The 19,688-nt window shown below is 50.2% G+C and overlaps 1 protein-coding gene across 1 annotated transcript in view; it reads right to left on the reverse strand.

Annotated features, from left to right (window-relative positions):
• TMEM178B (transmembrane protein 178B) overlaps positions 1–19,688 on the reverse strand; it is a 305,165-nt gene that overhangs the window by 197,799 nt on the left and 87,678 nt on the right. Inside the window, exon 2 of the mRNA XM_039860967.1 lies at positions 6,124–6,237. Within this exon, the coding sequence (XP_039716901.1) occupies positions 6,124–6,237 (114 nt within the window). The remainder of the gene's footprint in view (positions 1–6,123; positions 6,238–19,688) is intronic.

The raw sequence follows: 19,688 nt of genomic DNA on the forward strand, positions 1-19,688 counted from the left end.
AAGGTTATGTCACATAATCTGTGAATCACAATATAAAATTTTCTACAATAAACCTTGAGTTTCCTTCCACCACAAGGAAGGGAAGGGAGGGGAGGGGAGGGGAGGGAAAGAAAAAAGAAAACCCTCACCAAATTAGTAAAGCTGTTGCCCAGCAGACGCCTAAGAGGATGGACTGAGCACAGGTAAGTTTTAACAGAAGCAAGGAGTGTCCTGGCACGAGTTACTGCTGCAGAGGGAGGTCCAGGTGTACCGCTGCGGTGAGAGGCATGTGTTCTCTGCCTGGCTCATTGCAGAAAGACCCCTGGGCCCTTGAGAGTACAGGCAACGGGCAGCCAGCGCAGGCTGTGGGTCTCCTGAAAGGTTTACGACGTTCCCTCCAAGGGCTGAGTTCGGGCAGAAAGATGTGGAATAGTTTGCCAAAAGCAAAGACTTTAGAATACCAAGTGACATATGGCGATGCTCTATTGGTTGAGTTTCTGTGCTAGCGAGCTTTCACAGTCCCAGGGATGGGTTCTTACTCGTGGTGACCCCCGCGGAGGCCAGCCTTGCAAACAAGAGGCAGCTCACCACAGATTGCACACAGTGAGAGCCTCGCACTGGTTGGGCTCAGATGTGGATTCAGGGGAAGGGAAATGGCTGACTCTGCAGGGAACCTAAGCTGCTAACGTCTAGAATGTTTACCTCATTAGGCTGTTTTCCATAACATCAGCCAAAAACAGAAAGAAAAAAAAAAATAGCTGGAGGGAGTCTGCCCGCTACAGTCCAGACTTGGATTCTGAGTTCTCAGTCTCAGATTCCCCCAAGGCCAAGACGGGACCTGCAGGCTGCCCCATCCTCCCTGGCTTGGTTACCTGGCCTGCAAAGGAGCCAGAACAGCTCAGACTGGGCTCCCAGGAGCACTACAGCTGATATGCACAAAGAGGTGGTGGTGTTGTTATAATTACACTGTTCTCTTCATCCCAAGCCCTTTGGTCTACCATAGTCATCTTGTCATAACCAGGGATGGCTGAGGAAGAAGGGACCAGGGACCAAGACAGCTCCTAGGCTGGAGGGCCAGAAGTCTGCATGGAAGGAACACCCAAAGGGCAGATGACCAGCTGGTCCAGGAGCTCCCAGGGCAGCCCATCGAGAAAAGAAAAGGGAAGTGCCATTGGGCGAAGGGCCTACGTAAGTCCAAGGGCACAGGCTGATGGCAGTGGGGAGGGGCAAGGCGCAGCCTGGGGCCCAAGAGGAGGGCAGTATGTGGGGGTGACTGGAAGGAGTCACAGAAGCACCAGGAGACTAGGGTTCATGGGCAGCATGTGCTAATTCTGGAAAGAGGGGAGGGTGTGGGAGAGGCCAGATACATCCTCGCCAGAGCAGCAGGACAGGCTGGGCTTCTCAGCCTGTGGCCTGGATGGTGGCTGGTCCCCCACGACTGAGCTAGCCCACAGGCTCCCGTTGTGAGTGGCCAAGAGCTTCAGGGACAGGGAGCCAAGTGTGTCGTTCACGTGTCTGCATTAGACAAGACAGTCTGCATTTTGATTTCCTCTCTCTCTCTCAGCCACATGTCCATGGAAATGTCCTTCCTCCTGCACAAGGCCTCAGCCTCCACCTGTCCCCTTTCCCCCTGTCCCCAATGCCCCTTCCCTAGTGCCCTCCTTACTTCCACTGATTCCACTTCCCAGGCCGCTGTGTGAGGGTGTTGATGGGGAGGGGTCAGGGCCCTCAGCAGGGTTGGAGGGGGCCAGGAGGTGCTGGAAGTTATCTCTTTCCCTCCCCCGGCCAACCGGAAATGTGCTACATGACCGTCCCATCTAATTAGCTGGACTAAGGAGGCTTTAAAAAAATCTAGCTTTCCAGGCTCTCAGCCTCTTGAAAGATAACAGAGAAGATCTGCTTGGAGGGAAGTAGAGCCCCCAGCTCCCCGACTCCCTCTGCCAGGTTGCAATCGACCGTGAGCAGGATCCTCCATCTTGAAAACGCCAAGTGGAATGAGGAAGCCTGAGCTCACAAGCACAGCGTCTCAGGGCCTTGTGTGCAATCTGTGGTGAGCTGCCTCTTGTTTGCAAGGCTGGCCTGGCCTCCGCGGGGGTCACCACGAGTAAGAACCCATCCCTGGGATTGTGAAAGCTCGCTAGCACAGAAACCGCAGCAGCTGCCCAGAGCCCCTGCCAAGCGGATCAGTGGGTGCCCCTGCCAGCCTCCCTGGGGTCCCCCGGTGCAGCCCCAGGCCCAGCGCCACTCCATGCCAGCTCCCTCTCAGTGACAACATCTTCCCAGGCCCTGCTTTCTCAGACTCCTGGCTGCCCTGTCCCCATCACAGGCCCTCAGGCTCCCCTTCCCTGCAGTGCCACTTGGCAGTATCCTGGCCCCTGGCTGAGCTGAAAGGGCATGTTGAAGTGGCGCCAGGGGCAGGGAGAGCAAAGGTAGGCCACTCGGGATGGCCTCAGGGACTCTGGAGCTTACACAGCACACAGCATTCCCCAAACAAGCACTGCAACCTCACACAGAAAAGCCTGTGGGATCTAGTGAGAGGAGGAGGCAGCACTCCTTCAGACGCCACTGCAAAGCCAGCCTGCTTCCCCTGACCGCTGCTCATCTGATTCTGTCACGCTCGAATCATTAGGCCAGACAACCCACCCGGAGAGTGGCATCAGCCAAGCTCAGCTCTTGCAGCCACCCTTTCATCCTCACTGGCCCAGTGACACTCACCTGTCCTGCCTCAGCCCTGGAGGCAGCAGGAGGATCTGGGTCAGGAGTGCAGCGCACCCAGAGCCCACAGAGGCTCAGGTCCCTGGGGCCCAGGGAGGGGCTGCAGGCAGTTAAGGAGGCGGGGGACTGCCCTGAGCAACGTGGACCTATGGCACAGGTCCCAACTCTGGGAGGAGTTCTGCCTTCTCCCAGGAAGCTTCGGCCAGCGCAGGAAGGAGAAGCAGGCACACACAACACCTCACCAGCCTGTGCCGTCCAAGCCAAGTCAGAACCTCATCACCCAGTCACTCAAACAGTTCAGCATTCAAACCTCAGTCAGAGCCTCCCCCAAACACACACATAGGCACCTGCCTTGCAGAAACAGGAACACACCGCGAGCGAGCAGAGCAGAACACACACCACGAACACACACACACACACACACACACACACACATTCAATTCTCTGGCCTTTACTTCCCAAGGTGGTTATTATCTATCTATTTACACCTGGATTTGTAAGCCTCGTGGCCTATGGCTCATTTTATCCTTTTACCTGCTGTTCACCTGTAAAGGGAAGGAGCTCACAGCCAGATAGTTAAGCCTCCCATTGGTAGGGTTAACCATTGCAGAACCACAGCATAATTTTTAAATTCTGCTTTTCCTATTTGAAATTTTTGCCACATCATTGATTGACAGCCACATGCAAATTCATGATGAATAATGTATAACCTAAGTAAAACCGAAGTCCAAAATAGTTGCCTGAAGTTGCTTTAAAAAAAAAAATCAAATTTCTTTCCTTTGACAAAACTTATGTATCAAGAAAAATTATAGAATGTAAGTATTATAGTCAAATTATTAAATGATAACCAATCTAGTATCATATGAATTTATTTGATCCCATTTACAGTATTAAAGAGTACAGGATTCTCAAGTAAAGAAAACAGTCTGATTTTTTTTTAATTTCCAAAGCTTGATCATAGGAGTCTGCCAATCTTTGATAGTTTCTACTTTATTCCAAAGGGGGCTCGGCTCATGTGTGTCCACTTCCTACTTAGTGCCATCAATATCTGAACTCTGAAAATTAAAACTGCCATCGACTGTGCTTCCCCATTTCACCAGCATTGCCATTGACACTTACACCAACTTCAGATGAGACAGATGCTCACCTGCACTCTGGCTAAAAATAGCTGTCATCGATGTCAGGAATGGCAAATGTTCTCTGCCTGCTTAACAGCCCACTAGGCCACTCGGTGAAAGAGGCATATGAATCTCACACCAAAGGGCAGCCTCCACTGCGCCAACACAGGGTGCCCAAAACCTTTGCAAATATCAGTCGCTGAGTTAAAAATAGATCTGTGAGCACCCCAATCACAGCACGAGTGTCACACTAGTTTTTGCAAAACCCAACAGCACTACAGTTTAGGAATGAGGACCCTGGAGACACGGGCCTCGAGAAGATTCCGCAAACCCTAGCATTAGCCCCTCTCTCCATCTTGGCCGACATCATGTAACATATTTTCAGTGATGCTGCGATGAGTAATCTATTTGGATCCCAGACGTCTACTGTGTAAACAGCCAAAAGAGTTCTACCAGGTTTCCCTTGAAATGCATCCGTGCAACTGACACTAAAATAATTCTCCTTCTTGCTGAAAAACTTTCACAAACTATCTTAATTGCTTGAAGCAATTTTACTATATCGTAATTATCGCATTGCCTGGTAATTATTTGCTTGCGAATGTATCTCTCTCCCCACCATCCTCCTCCGCCTCCAGATGTGAGCTCCTGGAAAGAGCTCCTTGTGGCCTCGCTATCCACTACGTGCCTGGTACATACAGAAACTCGGTAACTTTGGATGAATTGAGTGAATTTGAATCAAAGCTGCTATGTCAATGACTTCTTCCTTCTTAGATTCCATTATGACCCCCATAACTTAAGTTATATTTAAGTGGTTATTCAACAAAGTTTATTGTGTACTTTGAACATCCTTTTTCGGCTCCCGAAACTGTCTATACTAGACCAATGCCATGTGACAAATCAGCAGTCATGCTCAGGTATTTACAGAGGCAGCTCCTTACAGGTCTACCTCCAAAAGGGAAATTAAGAACTTCGATCGTGCGGCTCTTCGAGGCAAACTTCACACTGGAATTAAATAAGGATGTGGTGCGCTTCACTTAGTGGCTAGAATGTAGAAATGCTCATTGAACATGAGCAGCCTGTCCGCATGTTCGGGTTAGTGCCTCTAGTAATGATACAGCTAGTAGGGCCACCATTTAGGTGATGCCTCCCCACCTGCTGACACCTGCTCTATCATTTCAGGCCAATGGCATCAGTCACAACCATCCACAATCTTTTTCTTGAAACCAATGAATGATTGCTCTTTCCTGTTTATTTTTACTTGTCTCTCTCACCCCTGACTCCCAAGGTATGGTTGTTGGATTAAACTCAAACCAAAAAGTGGAACGTACCTGGTCGGTTCCAGGCATGCAAAAGACAACCAGGCGACAATAAAGAGAAGAAATGTGTTTCTAGGCTTCTTCAAAGTTTATCATTCTTTTTATCAAGAAACAAAAGACCCTCTTTCCCACATCAAAGTGAGTTGCATCTTAACCTTGAGATATGTGGAAAGAGCCGGAATAGGAAAGAAAGGACAAATGCAACAGTGACGGCGTGGGGCTTTACTAAGAGTAAGAATGTGTTCACACGAAGAACTGTGCCAGCAACGGAGGAGAGCACTGCTGTCCCACACGAGCACAGATCCCCCAGGGAGAAGAAGAGTAAAAATAGCCAACTCACTCTTGTTTGCTCATTAAGTCGCCCTCCCATCACAACTTAAGTCTCTGAGGATCCCTGACCAAGAAATTCCCCAACCAATAGAAGTGAGAATTCTGATCCTCGCTGAGCACCTGAGTGCAAACCAGGGCCCCAGCGTCTGTCATTCTGGGGGAGCCGGAAACTTGTAATTTGAGGACCAGGCCCCACCACTGAGTGACCCCACCCAGATGCAAATTCCCGTTACAGTGAGCCTGCAATCACGGGCCATCTCAGCCCGTGCAGAGCATGACACAAGGGATGAGCAGGTTTCCACAATAACGCTCCGAGCAACCTGGAGACACGCCGTAGTGAAATCCCAGGAGTCGGTCCGGTGGGTGGAATCTGAAATGCCTACTAGGGTAGTGAAGTGCGATCACTGACCATCGTCTAACTGCTAGTCGTTTGTTTGTTTTTAATTTCAGAAGCAAAATCCTCAAATTTATAATAGAATCAAAACCAACTGAGGCAACTGTGACCCACAGACATTGACGCGTTCAGGAACCGCCGCCCTGATCCCAGACTGTCCACAGGCCTCAGAGAGAAGAACAGCCTTCTACCCAGACCGAGCTGTTGATGGGCATCCAAACCCCATGCTTTCCGAAGGTCACGGCCAAAGGAAGAAAGTCAGGTGACTTACGGAGGGCGTGCCACTCATCCTGGCGGATGGTCTTCGTGATGTTGAAAGTGAGGTTCCTGGGGATGCTGGCCGAGGAGTAGTGGTATTTGATGTATGTGCATCGCTCGATCTCTCCTGGCAAAGAGAGACAGGAAACCAAGCGTCAGTGAGGAAGCAACCACGTTTGAGGCAGTTTCTGGGATCCATTTTTCTGTCCTGGGGAAAGGGACTGGTTTCATATTGAGCCTGGTGACACCTATAGTTTATGCAAAGCAGTAACTTTGACTCCAAAAGAGCAGGAGAGTGAAACTAAAATCAAACACTAGAGATTCGGTTAGAAAAACACATCTCTGGCATCATTCGGAGGTGGGAGAGCCACAGTTTAGGCTGATGGCTTGCTGAGAAGGTAGTACCCATGTGTGTTTAAGGAAATCAGCGTTTAAGTCAAGGGAGGAAGTTTGGCATCGAAAGACATTAACGGTGTTTTGTACGCACGGACCAAAAGCGAGCAGGCTTGGGCCTTGATGACGTCATTTGTGCTTGTAACACATGCTGTCTGTGGAATGCCAAGCTAGAGGAGGGGCCTGTTCCCTTCTCTCTGTCCCATCCCCCAACCTCACCTCTGAAGACAAAGCACTCAGATCAGTCTGTATCTCTTTGAACCAGTCTCTTCTCAGGTTTCCGGGAAAAAATTGAAGCCCCTTCACATACTCAACACCTGGTCCAATAGGACCTTTACCGATAAGTTGTTATTATCAATGTATGCTCTTCCTTAGTCAAATTATCAAAATATTCCTAGATCTTAGAGCAAAGGTTCTCAAAGTGTGCTTCTGGGGCCATGGCATCAGCATTCTGGGAACTTGCTAGAGTTGCAATTTCCCAGGTCTAACCCCAGACACACCGAATCAGAAACAAGGAGGTCAAGCCTGCAATCTCAATTTTAATAAGCCTTCCAGGTGATTCCATCGCTCGCTTAAATTTGAGAACCGCTGCCTTCAAGAATCTAACAGAATTGCCAAGGTATTAATTCACAAATCCACCCTGTTAGCAAATTCCAACAGGAAGGCGTGACTGGGCATTCTTCCCTTGCCACTCATGGTCCCTGCAGCCATTTCTATTGACGCTTGCTTATCTGGGGGATATTAAAACTCAATTTCGGGGCATTGTGAAGAATCAGGAAAGGAGTGATTTTTAAAAGTTAGGGGTTTTAAAATTTGCTTGTGCACCTGAATGTTTTTGATGGTAATCCATTTTGCACCCCACTGATTTTCAATTTATAAGTGTGGCACCTGATTGAATTGTTTGACCCCTGGCTCAATGTCAGCAGGGAACCTGGCAATTGGTGGAGTGCAATAATTTAGACAGTGCCTCTCATGAAATCAATGCCTTGTTGTAAATCACATCTGGACAACTGCCCAACTGCCAGCTATTGGCAGACAGTCCTCCGATGGGACAGATGCGGTTCAAAGAAGCGAAGTTTGGGGAAAGTGTTATGTACTCCTTTCCTTTAGTCTTTAATTTTCAACTCCTCTGCCTCCGTCCCCTTGGCCTACGAAAACACCCTGAAGTCTCTCACAGGCCCCAGCATTCCCCTGACCACATCCCCACCCTGTCTCCCTTGCTCCCGAACTTGCTATACTTCTGCCGAAAGCAGTCCGGCAAACGGCCTCCACGTCCTCAAACCCACACGCTCCAGTTTCCATTAACAGCACGGCCTCCCGTCCAGCCAACAGCACCGTAAACCCCAGTCGCCCTCGATGCCGCCCCCGCTTTAGGGGGGCCCCTCCTCCCTCACATCCGGCTGGTCCGCACATTCTGTCCGTTCTACCTCAGAAACCTCCCTGGACTCCAGCCTCTCCTCTCTGTCCCCATTCCTTCCATAGTAACAACGACCAAGCTCTACAAAGCCACAGTCCCTGGAGACTCAGAAAGTAGGAGAGCCGTGCCGAGTGCTTCACAGACCAGTGGTTCCCAACCTGACTCGTGTCACGGCGCACACAGAAAAGAGGCACCTGGGATCAACAGACGCACTGGCCCAGCTCTGCCAGCCTCTCCGAAGGCTGCGGGAACCAGCATCCAGCACACCGTGACCCACTCGAGTCTTGTACTTATGCCACCAGCGGGAACTCTGTTATGGACAGCGTCTTGCTTAATCCTGTATACAACCCCCAATTCGGTAGGTATTACTAGGATCGTCACTCCTATTTTACAAATAAGAAAGTGGAGGCTCAAGATGATGTGACACGCCCAAGGAGGTAGCAGCAACAGGATCAGAACCCAGAACTGTCTGACCAGAGTCTCTCTCCACTCCGCCCCACTCCACCCTGCTGTAGTCCAGAAAGTATATTCCAGAAAGGAAGCTGTGGTGTCTCTTCCACACAGACTACCCCATACTCTTCCGGCGGAAAGTTCCAGCCCCAGCCATCACACACCCCACGCTCTGCCAGGTGGCCCTTCCCACCTGGTCCCGACTCTGCCCCTACTCTCCTCCCTGGCTTTCCTCAAGTGACGCACGTCTACTCGTCCTGAGCAGAGGCCGACAGGCAGGTCCTCGGCAGAGCTGCCCTCGGCCCACCGCGCCCCGCAGGGGGCCCTCACTGGGCACCCCCCCTCCACACACCTGTCCCCTGCGCCAAGCTCACCGACAGCCCGTGACTTATCTGTTCACGCGCCTCGCTCCCCCACCAGACTATGAGTTTCTCAAGGGCAGGGACTCGTCTCGTCCATTCATCTTGATCTCCCTAGCTTCCGGTGCAGGGTGAGCACCAATCACATGTGCTTTCAAGAAAGGAATGAATAATACGAGGCCCCTTTGTAAAACCACAGCAGGCAAGGGATCCAACGGCCTCTATGACATGCGAGGGATTGAAATAATTGAGGCAAATTAGAACGGGTGACTGTCACGGAACTCTGTGACTCTGCAGCAAACACTTCTTCCCTGTCTGGACAATGTAAAGAAAGGCTTGTCAATCATGGTGAGGGAGAGAACGGCCTCTCACAGCACCTTGTGAATGGAATCTGAAGGGTGAATAGAGCAATTTAAAAAAAAAAAAGGAGAGAAAGATGAAAAAGATAGAGGATTTTAATAAGAATACCACTAGCAACGACCTTGGACATGTACTGTTGAGCAGGTTGTGCCCTGCACAAGGCCACCTCCTGGGGACACCTGGGCTCTGAAATCCAGCGACCGCTCTGCTTGCCCAGCCGTGCGTTCTGGTGGGGAGGAGGGACTGCCTCAGTCCAATAAGCACAAAGGTGTCATACACACTAGCAGCTAACAGAACACTCCTGGACCCAGCTTCGGAGACCCAAACAAGATCCCAGGGGTGCCCATCACTAATTTCTGAGAAAAATACCCGATTTCTTGGCTAAATCAGGTTCTCTTAGCCTCAAAACAAACTCAACAAACGACCACAGGGTTCCAGGCAGGCTGCAGCCAGCCCCCTCGGCTTCCCTCACCCCCAGCCCACCCGGCCACTTGACACTCAGCAAGAGCAAGGAGCTGACAGACAAGTACCTCGGGGGCGGCCAGGGAGCCTGGCTGGAGCCTCTGCCACAGCCACAGCCCCACTGGAGGCCTCACTATTTGCTTTGCCTCGGGGATGCAAGCATCCTGCCTTGACAGCAATTAAATTTGAAAGACTCAAATATTGCCTAAGAAGAAAGGCAAAATGTTTATCCATGTGTCTGCAGGTCCTGTCAGTGTGCTGGGCTTTTGTAAATACAGGCACCATCTGGGCACCAAATTCGTGTGCCCAGAATGTGGGTTTCCCAATACAAACAGGCTTTCCTGCTGCAAACAGTGCAGAGGGGCCCCCTGGAAGGCAATGGTGAAGCCCGAGGCCTTACCTGGGATGAAGATCAAACCTGTCTTCCCCTGCGTTCCAGCCCAGAGAGCTTCCCCATCAAGAAAACTTGGGGGTGGGGTACTTGGGGTAAAGGACACTTTACATCTTCAGCCATGCTCTGCCTTCTGAGCTGGTGACTCTCCTATCTGCATGTCAGGGTCCCAGACAGACAGGATGCCCAAACGGGTAACTGAGAGTTTCAAAAGGAGACGGTTTACAGAGCTGAGCACAGGGTGCAGAGACCGGCAGAAGGCAGTGCCGGGAATGGGGGCTGGCAGCAGCAGGAGGCGGCAGAACCCAGAGGCTCAGGGAGCAGAGGCAGGAGCCGTGACCTGAGCCTGAGATGGTGGCCGTACCGAGGTGATGCAGCCTTTGGCAGAGTCACGGCCAACCCATGGCGAGGTGGCAGGGTATAAACACCCAACCTCTCCCTCCTCTCACCTTTATCTCCTGCCAGGCACACCCGGGAGCCAACCCTAACTGGAAGCTGGAGGGCAGGCCAGCCCCAGGGGCAGCGAGGAGATCAAGGCCGGGACTGGATTCGAGGGACAAACGCAGGCGTCACACTCGCCGCCCTCCGTTCTCGTTCCTCTTCTCTTCCCCTCGTCTTCCTGGCCTCCTCCCCTTCTAAACGCCTCACCCAGCTTTCCTTCCATCTAATGCCAGCATATTCCTCCTCCCGCCACCTCCACTTCCAGAGTCTTCGGTGGCCAAGGGAGACACAGAAACAAGAAACAAGGAAAGATGGTTCTCATCCTTTTTCTGTGTCAGATCCTTTAAGAACCAAGGCAAAAGCCTGGGAACTCACATCAAGTACTAAGTATGGGTCCTGCACACAGAAAGTGCTCAAGAAATATTAGTTACGATTATCAGTTGCTGCCCAATGACTCCTTACTCTAAGGGGTCAAGATCACGAGAAATCAGAAATCATATTAGCGACCAGTTTCCGTCATGCTGTAGACATACCTATGTACGTCTATTTCACACACGGTGACCCAGCGGCTGGAAGAACAAGAGCTCGATACACACAGGACAGTGATGAACGGGAGGTGGGGAGGGGAGTGGCGGAGTGGGCACACGGTCGCTGACGCCTGGGCCCCGACCACGCCTTACACCAGATTTTCCTCTCACGTGCATCCACTATCAGCAACACAGGGCTTCCCCAGTGCCCTGGAAGGGGGCTATCGCTCTAGTTATGTATGTTACGCAGGAACCTTCTCAGGCGGACGATTTTAGAGGCAGCGCTGGGACCTGTCCCCACCCCATCTCAAATTATGTTCCCTAAACAGGTGCCATAGTACTTTAAACTCTTCCATTAGAGAGTCATTCCTTGGGGTCGGGTATTATTCTCTTAGTCACCCATTTTTAAAGCTCTTTTAAATAAGTCTGAAAGGGTAGCCGGTCACTGATGCGTCAGTGTGAATGAGATTTCACGGTGCCCTTCCTCCAGGCACAGGGCCTGCAGCAGTGGCGAGACGCCGAGAAGGGCACGTGGGATCCACGACGGCCCACGAGGGACGTGGACCGTGTGCTCCAGCGACTTGGCAGGTGCTCCCAGCGCTGACCAGAGTGGGCTTGAGGAAGAACCAGAACGTGGGCACTCCCCGCCCACCCCCACGCTCTCTAAAAGAGGAGTGACCGGTGCAGCCACTACGGAAAACAGCATGGAGGTTCCTCAAAAAATTACAGCTGCGGCTACCGCTTGATCCAGCAACTCCGCTTCTGGGTATTTATATTTATCCAAAGAAAATGGAGCTGCTATCATGAAGAGACGTCTGCACCCCCATGTTCACTGCAGCATTATTCACAACAGGCGAGATATAAAAACAACTCAAGCGTCCACTGACAGATGGATAAAGATCTCTCTCTCTCTCTCTCTCACACACACACACACACACAGAGGAATATTACTCAACCGTAAAAAAGAAAAAATACTGCCATCAGCAACAGCATGGATGGACTTTGAGGGCATCATGCTAAGTGAAATAAGTCAGGCAGAGAAAGACAAACACTGTACAATCTCAACTTATATGTGGAATCTGAAAAAACTGAGCTCACAGATACAGAGAGCAGACGGGTGGTTGCCAGAGGCCGGGGTGGGGTGGCGGAAATGGGTGCAGGTGGTCAAAAGGTATGAACGCCCAGTTAGAAGACACATAATTTCTGGGGCTGTAACGTACAGCATGGTCAAAAGTAGTTAACAACACCACATTGTATATTTGAAATTGCTAAGAGAATAGATCTTGAAAGTTCTCATAAGAAAAAATTTATAACTATGTGAAATGATGGATATTAACCAAACTTACTATGGAAATCATTTCACTATATATATACACACACATACACATACACATAAAATCAACATACTGGATACCTTAAACTAATTGACACCACAATATTGACACCACAATATTGTGTCAATTATATCTCAATAAAACCCAGGGAAGTAGAATGAGGCAGGCTGGGTAGGTGATGGTCAAAAGTATTTTTAAAAAGTTGAGTTAAACAATATTTAAATGGTTTATTAATTGTAGGACTTCAAGAGTTTTTAATATGCACTGTCCCCAAAAAGGACAGGTATAGCACGCGACTCTCCCAGATTCCTTTGACCTAAAATCCTGTTTTATTCAAAGAGCAGTTTCTACTGCTAGACTGAGTTCATCAAAAGCAGAAACCACTCTCGTGTTTACGTTTTCACCGTCAGGGCCAGGCAAGCCGTTGGCACACGGCAAGACCTCAATATATATTTGGATGAATGAAGAATGGATATCAAGATCTGTTACTCGATCAAATGATCTACAAGGTAAAGGACATAACTGGCTTTGAGTATTTGTTGGTCTCTTCCCGGAAGCCATGTCTGGGAACTACCAGCCACGCAACCCCAGGGTCAAACACCCATCCAGGAGCTGGGTCTGCCCAATGCCTTGAAATAAGTCTGAAAACTCAGTGCACAGAACCAGAGCAGAGGCTCAGCTCCCTCAGCACCCCGCAACTCTGGCCCACTGCAGTGGGCGCTCCTGGGCACACTGACAGCACCCACATCAAGCACCCAGCAAGCTGTTCCATGCAATGCCCTTCACAAGTCCGCTTATCCCCAGCCTACAGGAGAGCACGAGAGTCAACACTCACGAGAGCACCCCTCGACCGCGGGTGTGAGAGCCAGAGAGCGAGCGTCCCATCCTGGGGAGCATACTGTGAGGTGCGCTCTGCACGGCTACACAGAGGGTGGTCTCTGGGGTCCGCCTGACGCACACGCCACTGGCCTCTCTTCCTCCCCCTGCTTCCTGGGACTCCCCTCGAGTCCCCGTCATAGGCTTTACTTTAGCAGGGACAGGGGGACCCAAACGAAGAAGGATTATCTAGAGTGGTGAGTGTGGTTTACACACTTGGAAACAGTGCATATGGTGATAAGTAGAAGGAATTGGTCCAGCTTAACCCTGAGGTGACTTTGAAGGGTGACCTGGCGCCCGGGGCAGCGGAGGCTCCTCCCCTTCTTTCTCAGCATCCCCACATCCTCTGTGTTCTTTTCTTCCCTTGATATTCGAGCATCATAGAGACACAGGGATGGGCTGCTGGACCACTTCTGAGAGTCTTTCCTCCATTCCAGAGCTCCCTCTTTTTAACAAGGAAAGAAAAAATCTATTCATTGCCTTCTGTATGCCGGGAACTCATATTTTATCCCATGTCATCCTCCCAGCAACCCCGTGGGGTAAATATCATAGTAATATCCCAGTCTGACTGAAAAAGAAGGGGAGCATTTGGACAGAAGGCCCTCCCAGAGCCAGTCGGCAGTGTCTGTCGGTGTCAGGGTTTCGGGCACCACAGCTGTGATGACTGGCTGCCCGGGTGAAGATTCACTGGGAACGATTATTTTGCAGCCATGGTGCCTTGCATGCAGAAGGCGCTCAATACTTCCATCGATGAAGGAAGGAAGAAAGAAAGAAAGGGAGGGAGGAGGGAGGGAGGAATGTCACTCAGGTTTGTCTACAGCTCCTCTTCCTGCGGTGCCAATGGTGAGAGCTCAGACCCCTCGGGTCTGTCCCTGGCCCTCCCGGGCCTCGTGGGTAGCACTGGTCCTCAGGGTCTCATGGTGTCCCGTGGGGCTGACAGTTCTTAGTCATCTTTCTAGCCTGAGGCCTGTGCTCTGTGCTTGATAAATGCAAAGATTAAGTAGAAAGTAGATGAATACAGGAAAAATAAACTAAAAAGCAACATTTTTTTTAATGATGAAACCTGTTAAAGCTTACATCTTGTTGGACTCTGTCCCCTCTTCAAAGGGCTTTTTCTCCAAAAAAAAAAGAGAGAGAGAGAGAGAGATAAAAAAGTTAAAGTTACATCTTAACAGAAAGAGGAAGTAGAAAGACTTTCTTTTAGCAAATTGGGGAAGCCATGCGTCAGATTTATCGGCATTATTAACGTTGAGTTCTTGAGCAGGCCGAAAGAGCAGGGGTAAGGAACACAGGAATTTAGGAGGCTAAAGGTTTGGTATTAGAAGTAAAACCTGCCCCCGAGGAAAGGAGAAGTAAGGAAACCAGAAATGTTCCAGGCGTTCAAGGAGGGCAGACAGGGCTGGGGGTTCTCACAACCTCCCCAACCTCTGTCCCCTGGCAGGGCAGGAAGGGGACAGGAATGGGGAGGCCACGCCTTTGGCAACTCCACAGACCAGCAATGTTGACGAGAGCTCTTGCTATTTAAGACGCGATTCTTCACAAAAGCTTATTTCCAGAAACCTCCCCACTCCACCTCCCCATGTCTCCTCTTTAGCACCTTCTGCTCCTCCCAGCTGCTCTGAGCCAAAAGATGTGCAAAGCTTATAGCTGTTGCAGGCCCAGCCAGAAAGAAGGTTTTATTTTCTTCATGCTGCAGAAAAGTGTTACCTACGTTTTTATTTTTAATGCTTTCAAAGGCTTTCCATTTTGCCTGCTTTGTTTTTGGTGCTTGTGGTATCGGCATGGCCTTTTAATGTTGTTTTGTATGCACTGCATAGACGGAATCCTAAATATTTAATTCCTTTCCATGCGATGTTACATAAATGGCTGTCTTGAGCAGCGTTCAGGGCCCTCCTGGTTCACAGATGTGGAATTTCATTCTCAAGAGCCCTGCTCCCAAATGCCAGCCCCCACCCACCCCAGCGTGTTTCTGACCCCTCACCCCGTCCCCAAACCCCTTCTGCTGGCTACTGCTGTTAACGCAGTGATTTGTTTATTAATCATGCCCTGTAATAAAGGCTTTGAGATAGGGGAGCTTGTGTTTTCCATCTTCATACTCCCGATGACCAAAACAGCGCTTTAAATATTGCTATTCATTTAAATAATAGCTTATGCTCACGGAATGCTTCCAAAGTGTTAGGTACTGTATGAATTATCTCCTTCAGTCTAAAAGTTAGGCCTTGTTATTATCCCCATTTCAAAGATGAGGACATAGAGGCTCAGCAAGGTATACATCCTACACAAGGACACATAGCTATTACGTGTCCCAAGCGGGATACAGACCCACTTAACATGCCAAGTACCACACTACACCACCCTTGTGAAGAGAAATTGGGTAAAATCAAGCCCTTTGGGAAGACAGAGACCCGCCAAGGTTTTCCATCTGAAACAAATAAAGTAAAACTCTCCCGTGTGTAGCGATTTCCAGAATCTAGACTCTGCTGCTCTAACCACAGGAAGACAGAGGTTTGCTTCCGCAGCTCCCCTAACAGTGCCTAGTGGCACCAGGGGAAAGCTTGAAGAGTGTCCACTGCCCCTGCATCTGACCTAAGTGTCCACTGCCCCTGCATCTGCCACATCCCTGTCCCCACCCCAGGACAAGCCACTTACCAGCAAGGGCCCTTGGGCCAGTTACTCAATCTCTCCGAGCCTCATTTCCTCATTTGCAAAATGCACATCCTAAGACCGATGAGGAATAAATGAGCTCGCCCATGAAAAACGTGCTCCATGGCAAACAGGAAACGTTCGTATCACTTATCCGGTGTGTCTCTGGGACACATACCTTGCTCCCCTGTAAAAGCCTATAAGCATTTAAAGACAGCACCCACACCCCTCCCACCCTCCTTCGCTTCCAGGAACCTGAGCACGTCCAGGTTCCACTCCCAGAGTCACACACCCAGCAAGGCACAGGCCATCCCCTCGGTCTAGGTGTCTCGCCCAGTGCGACACCAACCACAGTCGTTCCCTTGTGCACTCAGGCCCGTGTTAAGACCCACAGGATCGCGAGCTCGCCTGACCTGGGAGCCTAACCGTCAGCACATCCTGGCCTCCTGTGAGCTTCTGAGCAGCCATGTCACAGGGCTGGTCACAGAGAGGGGACAACGCCCCGAGTACTGCCCTCCAGTGAAGCTGTTAAGCCACCACGTACTTGGGCAGCTGTCTTGTTGTTTTATGGTTGGTTTTGTATTTCGGTTTATTACCCCCTGCAAGATCTGCTATTGGTTCCAGACCCCAAAGAAATTTTTAGATCGTGATCCTGTCATTCCACAAATCAGCAATCAGTCCCACACAGTGCATCAGCAGGCCATGCCCATCCTCCTCCGAGTCAAGACTAAAATCCCTCAACAGGGCAGTGCTGAAAACAGAATTCTGTGCGTGCGCGCACACACGCGCACTCCTTGGGACTAGAAATCAGACCATTATGAGAGAGAGCTCTTTGGGTGGGACCACTCAGCCTGCTATGAATTCAGGGCCTGATCGGCCACCCGCAGGCCCACTGCCCCGCCTCGTCCACCTGGATATCATGAGGGACTCCGCCTGCATCGTTCACCCCACCAGCCCATCTAGGAACCACATCCGAAAAGGGAATGAGGTCCGCCTGGCATGGCTGTTCAGCCTCCCAGCATCACGGCTTCCTTGCTGAGTGCTCGCCCACCATCTGTTTCATCAGCCTGTGGACAGCTCTCCAGAACTCCCTCTTGCCGGCTGCTCATCTATGTTCATAGAATCCGGATAGTTTCCTTTATCGAAAATCTGGACGTTACCCACCTACCTCCAGGCTCACAGCACCTTAAACGCCACGGCTCCCTCTGCCCGTCCGGTCTCCCCTGGCAAACGGGACGGCCCCACTGGAGAAACCACCTCCCGTGCTCCTGCCTGTCCTTCTACATCATCTCATGGTCACACAGAAATAAGGCCAAAGCCACTGGGTGAGCACACGCACCGCCCTCATTATAACCAACGCCCGAGGTCCGCAGTCAGCCCGCAGGGCACAGTCCCCATCCCTCCGGCTCCTGCCCAGTCAGTCATTGGCCAGCTCCTCTCCATCACTTCAGCAGGTGACTTCTCCTTGGCTCAATGTTGCGGCATCTGTCTTCTGTGCGAAAGGTCACCTCATCTTTTGTAGGAGCAACAAAACCTTTTAATTTCCTCATTCCTGGATTCCAAATGCCTTCTCCCCTTTTCTGAGTCTTTCGGCATGTTTTAAACAAGACGTTTTTAAATGTCATTACATACTAACTTCCTTACAAGAGGAAATAAAGAATGAGGTGTTGTCATGCTTCCCCCATGCTGCCCATCTTCCCTGTAAGATTTGGGCTGCCTTTTTTCCCAATTTGCCCATGTATTTTCCAGCTTGAAACAGACTGCTTGGCAAAGAATGAGATGGTGAGGTATGGCTTTAAATTACCCTTTGGGGTATAGTAAATAATCTGTTCTCTTATTCCCATCAAAACCCTAACCACCTCCTAGAAAGTTCAGAGCCCTGAACTGCCACTGTCCTCACCGTGGCCCCTCCCACCCCAGTACACAGACACCCCATGCGCGAGTCTGTGGCTCCGCCAGGCACAGTTTCAGCTGGTGGAAGGATCATCAATCTCCAGGCTCTGACAGACAAACGAGGCGAGAAGGAGACCAAATCTGGCTTTTCACTGGAAAACAATGAGCTCATACTTTTTCTCCGGGGACCAGAAGTGGAGACAGATCTCGAGATGGGGAGACAGTGGTGGAGACAGGCAGGAGTGGTGAAGAATGGGCGGGAAAGGGGGAAGAGGCCAGTCTGGCGCTTTTTTAATGTTGCTTTTGTTAAGAATCCCCAGCTCTCGGGTCAGAGGGAAACATCCATGTTCCTTAAATTAAGAATCCAGCATGAGGTGATTGTCCTAAGGGGACAGAGAGAAGATAAACAGAGCTAGAAATTCTTCATTCTTGCTCCTTTGGAGGAACGATGATCGTTCATGAGTTACCAGAACTGCAGAAGCCAGCACAAAGATGACTACCTTTGTCTGTCACTACCGCTCAGATGGGGGGTTCAAGATTGGATCGTGCACAAACACTTGACTAGCTTTTTCAGTTGTGGGTCTACAAGACCAAGGCCAGGCATTTTCTATAGGCTGAACCAGCCAAAAATGAGAGAATACAGACAGACAGCTGCCCAGATATTTCTAAATAGCTGAATGTTTGGTTTCAGCGGGGTAAAAAAAATCCAGATTACTGAGTCTTCTACTTTTCATTTGAAAAAGGAATTATAAAGTGCTGATTTTCCTTTTTACCAGTTAATTCAGAGAGAGAGAGAGAGAGAGAGAGAGAGAATATATGGATGGATGGATGGATGGATGGATGAATGGAAGGAAGGAAAGAAGAAGGAAGGAAAGGAGGAAGGAAGGAAGGAAGGAAGGAAGAAGGAAGGAAGGAAGGAAGGAAGGAAGGAAGGAAGGAAGGAAGCAAGCAAGCAAGCTGGGTCGCATATGAGAACCCAAACTCAGATAATTGATTAATTATTTTACTCTTCAACCTGTTGTATGCCTTAGCTAAAAACTAAATGGAAACTAAAGATCACAGAAAGAAAGTAGAAAGCCCAAATAGATTATTTTTCTTTACACCTATACGAAATTGACTATTCAGTTACATGGCTTGGCTGGCTTAGAGGTGTTAATTAAAGTGTTAACTTATCCTGACTCCCCAGTGAAAATGAAATTCAAAACCAGATATGAAAATATGAATAGAGAAGTATTCCTTCCTCCCTGCTGTGTCCAGGCACTGTGCAGGGCTTGAAAGCATGGGCCCCGGAGTCCACTTGCCTGGGGTCAGACCTCGCCTTTGAGACTCTCTGGGTGTGGGACCTGGCCAAACTCATGAAGCCCTCTGTGCCTCACTGTCTTCACTTTAAAGGGACGTGATACATATATCTGCCCCCTTAGGGGTGCTGTGAGAATTCAATGAATTAACATAGATAAAGCACTTAGTAGCTGGCACATTGCAAGTTCTCCATAATCATTACTGTTACCACGTCTTCAGCCACACTATATCTATATCTCCATGTAGGACCAGATTTAGTATAAGTGTCAGACGCCTGGTGAGTCCTTTAAGTCGTGCAACGAGCACGCACCTGGCACGGTTTAGCAACAGAAAAGGAAGTCCTGGGGGACCGCTCCCTGGCACGCGCCTTCTTCCTGCCCCATGCGCTTTCTCAGCCACGGTTCTCGCTCCTCCCCCGCGCCCAGCTCAGGGCACTTCCCCCGGAGTCTCCAACCCGCTCCATCTGACCACTCTGCCCCTGCCTCAGGGACTGAGACCACCACCCTCCATCTCCAGCCCGCTGGTTACACCAGTGAGCTTCTCCAACGCATCGCCCCCACCCCGTCTGTAAGACCCTCACAGACACATCGGCAGAAGCAATGCCACAAGTGCACAGCACTGAAGACAGTGTGACCACCCACACCCATAAAAACAGTGATTCAGGACAAACCTTTGACCTGTGCAGATGAAGCCTAGTAGTTGAACAGGTGATCCTTAGCCCCAGCCTGATGAA

The sequence above is a fragment of the Pteropus medius genome, unplaced genomic scaffold (genome assembly GCF_902729225.1).
Source record: "Pteropus medius unplaced genomic scaffold, Ma_sr-lr_union100, whole genome shotgun sequence".
In the NCBI taxonomy this organism is placed as follows: Eukaryota; Metazoa; Chordata; class Mammalia; order Chiroptera; family Pteropodidae; genus Pteropus; species Pteropus medius.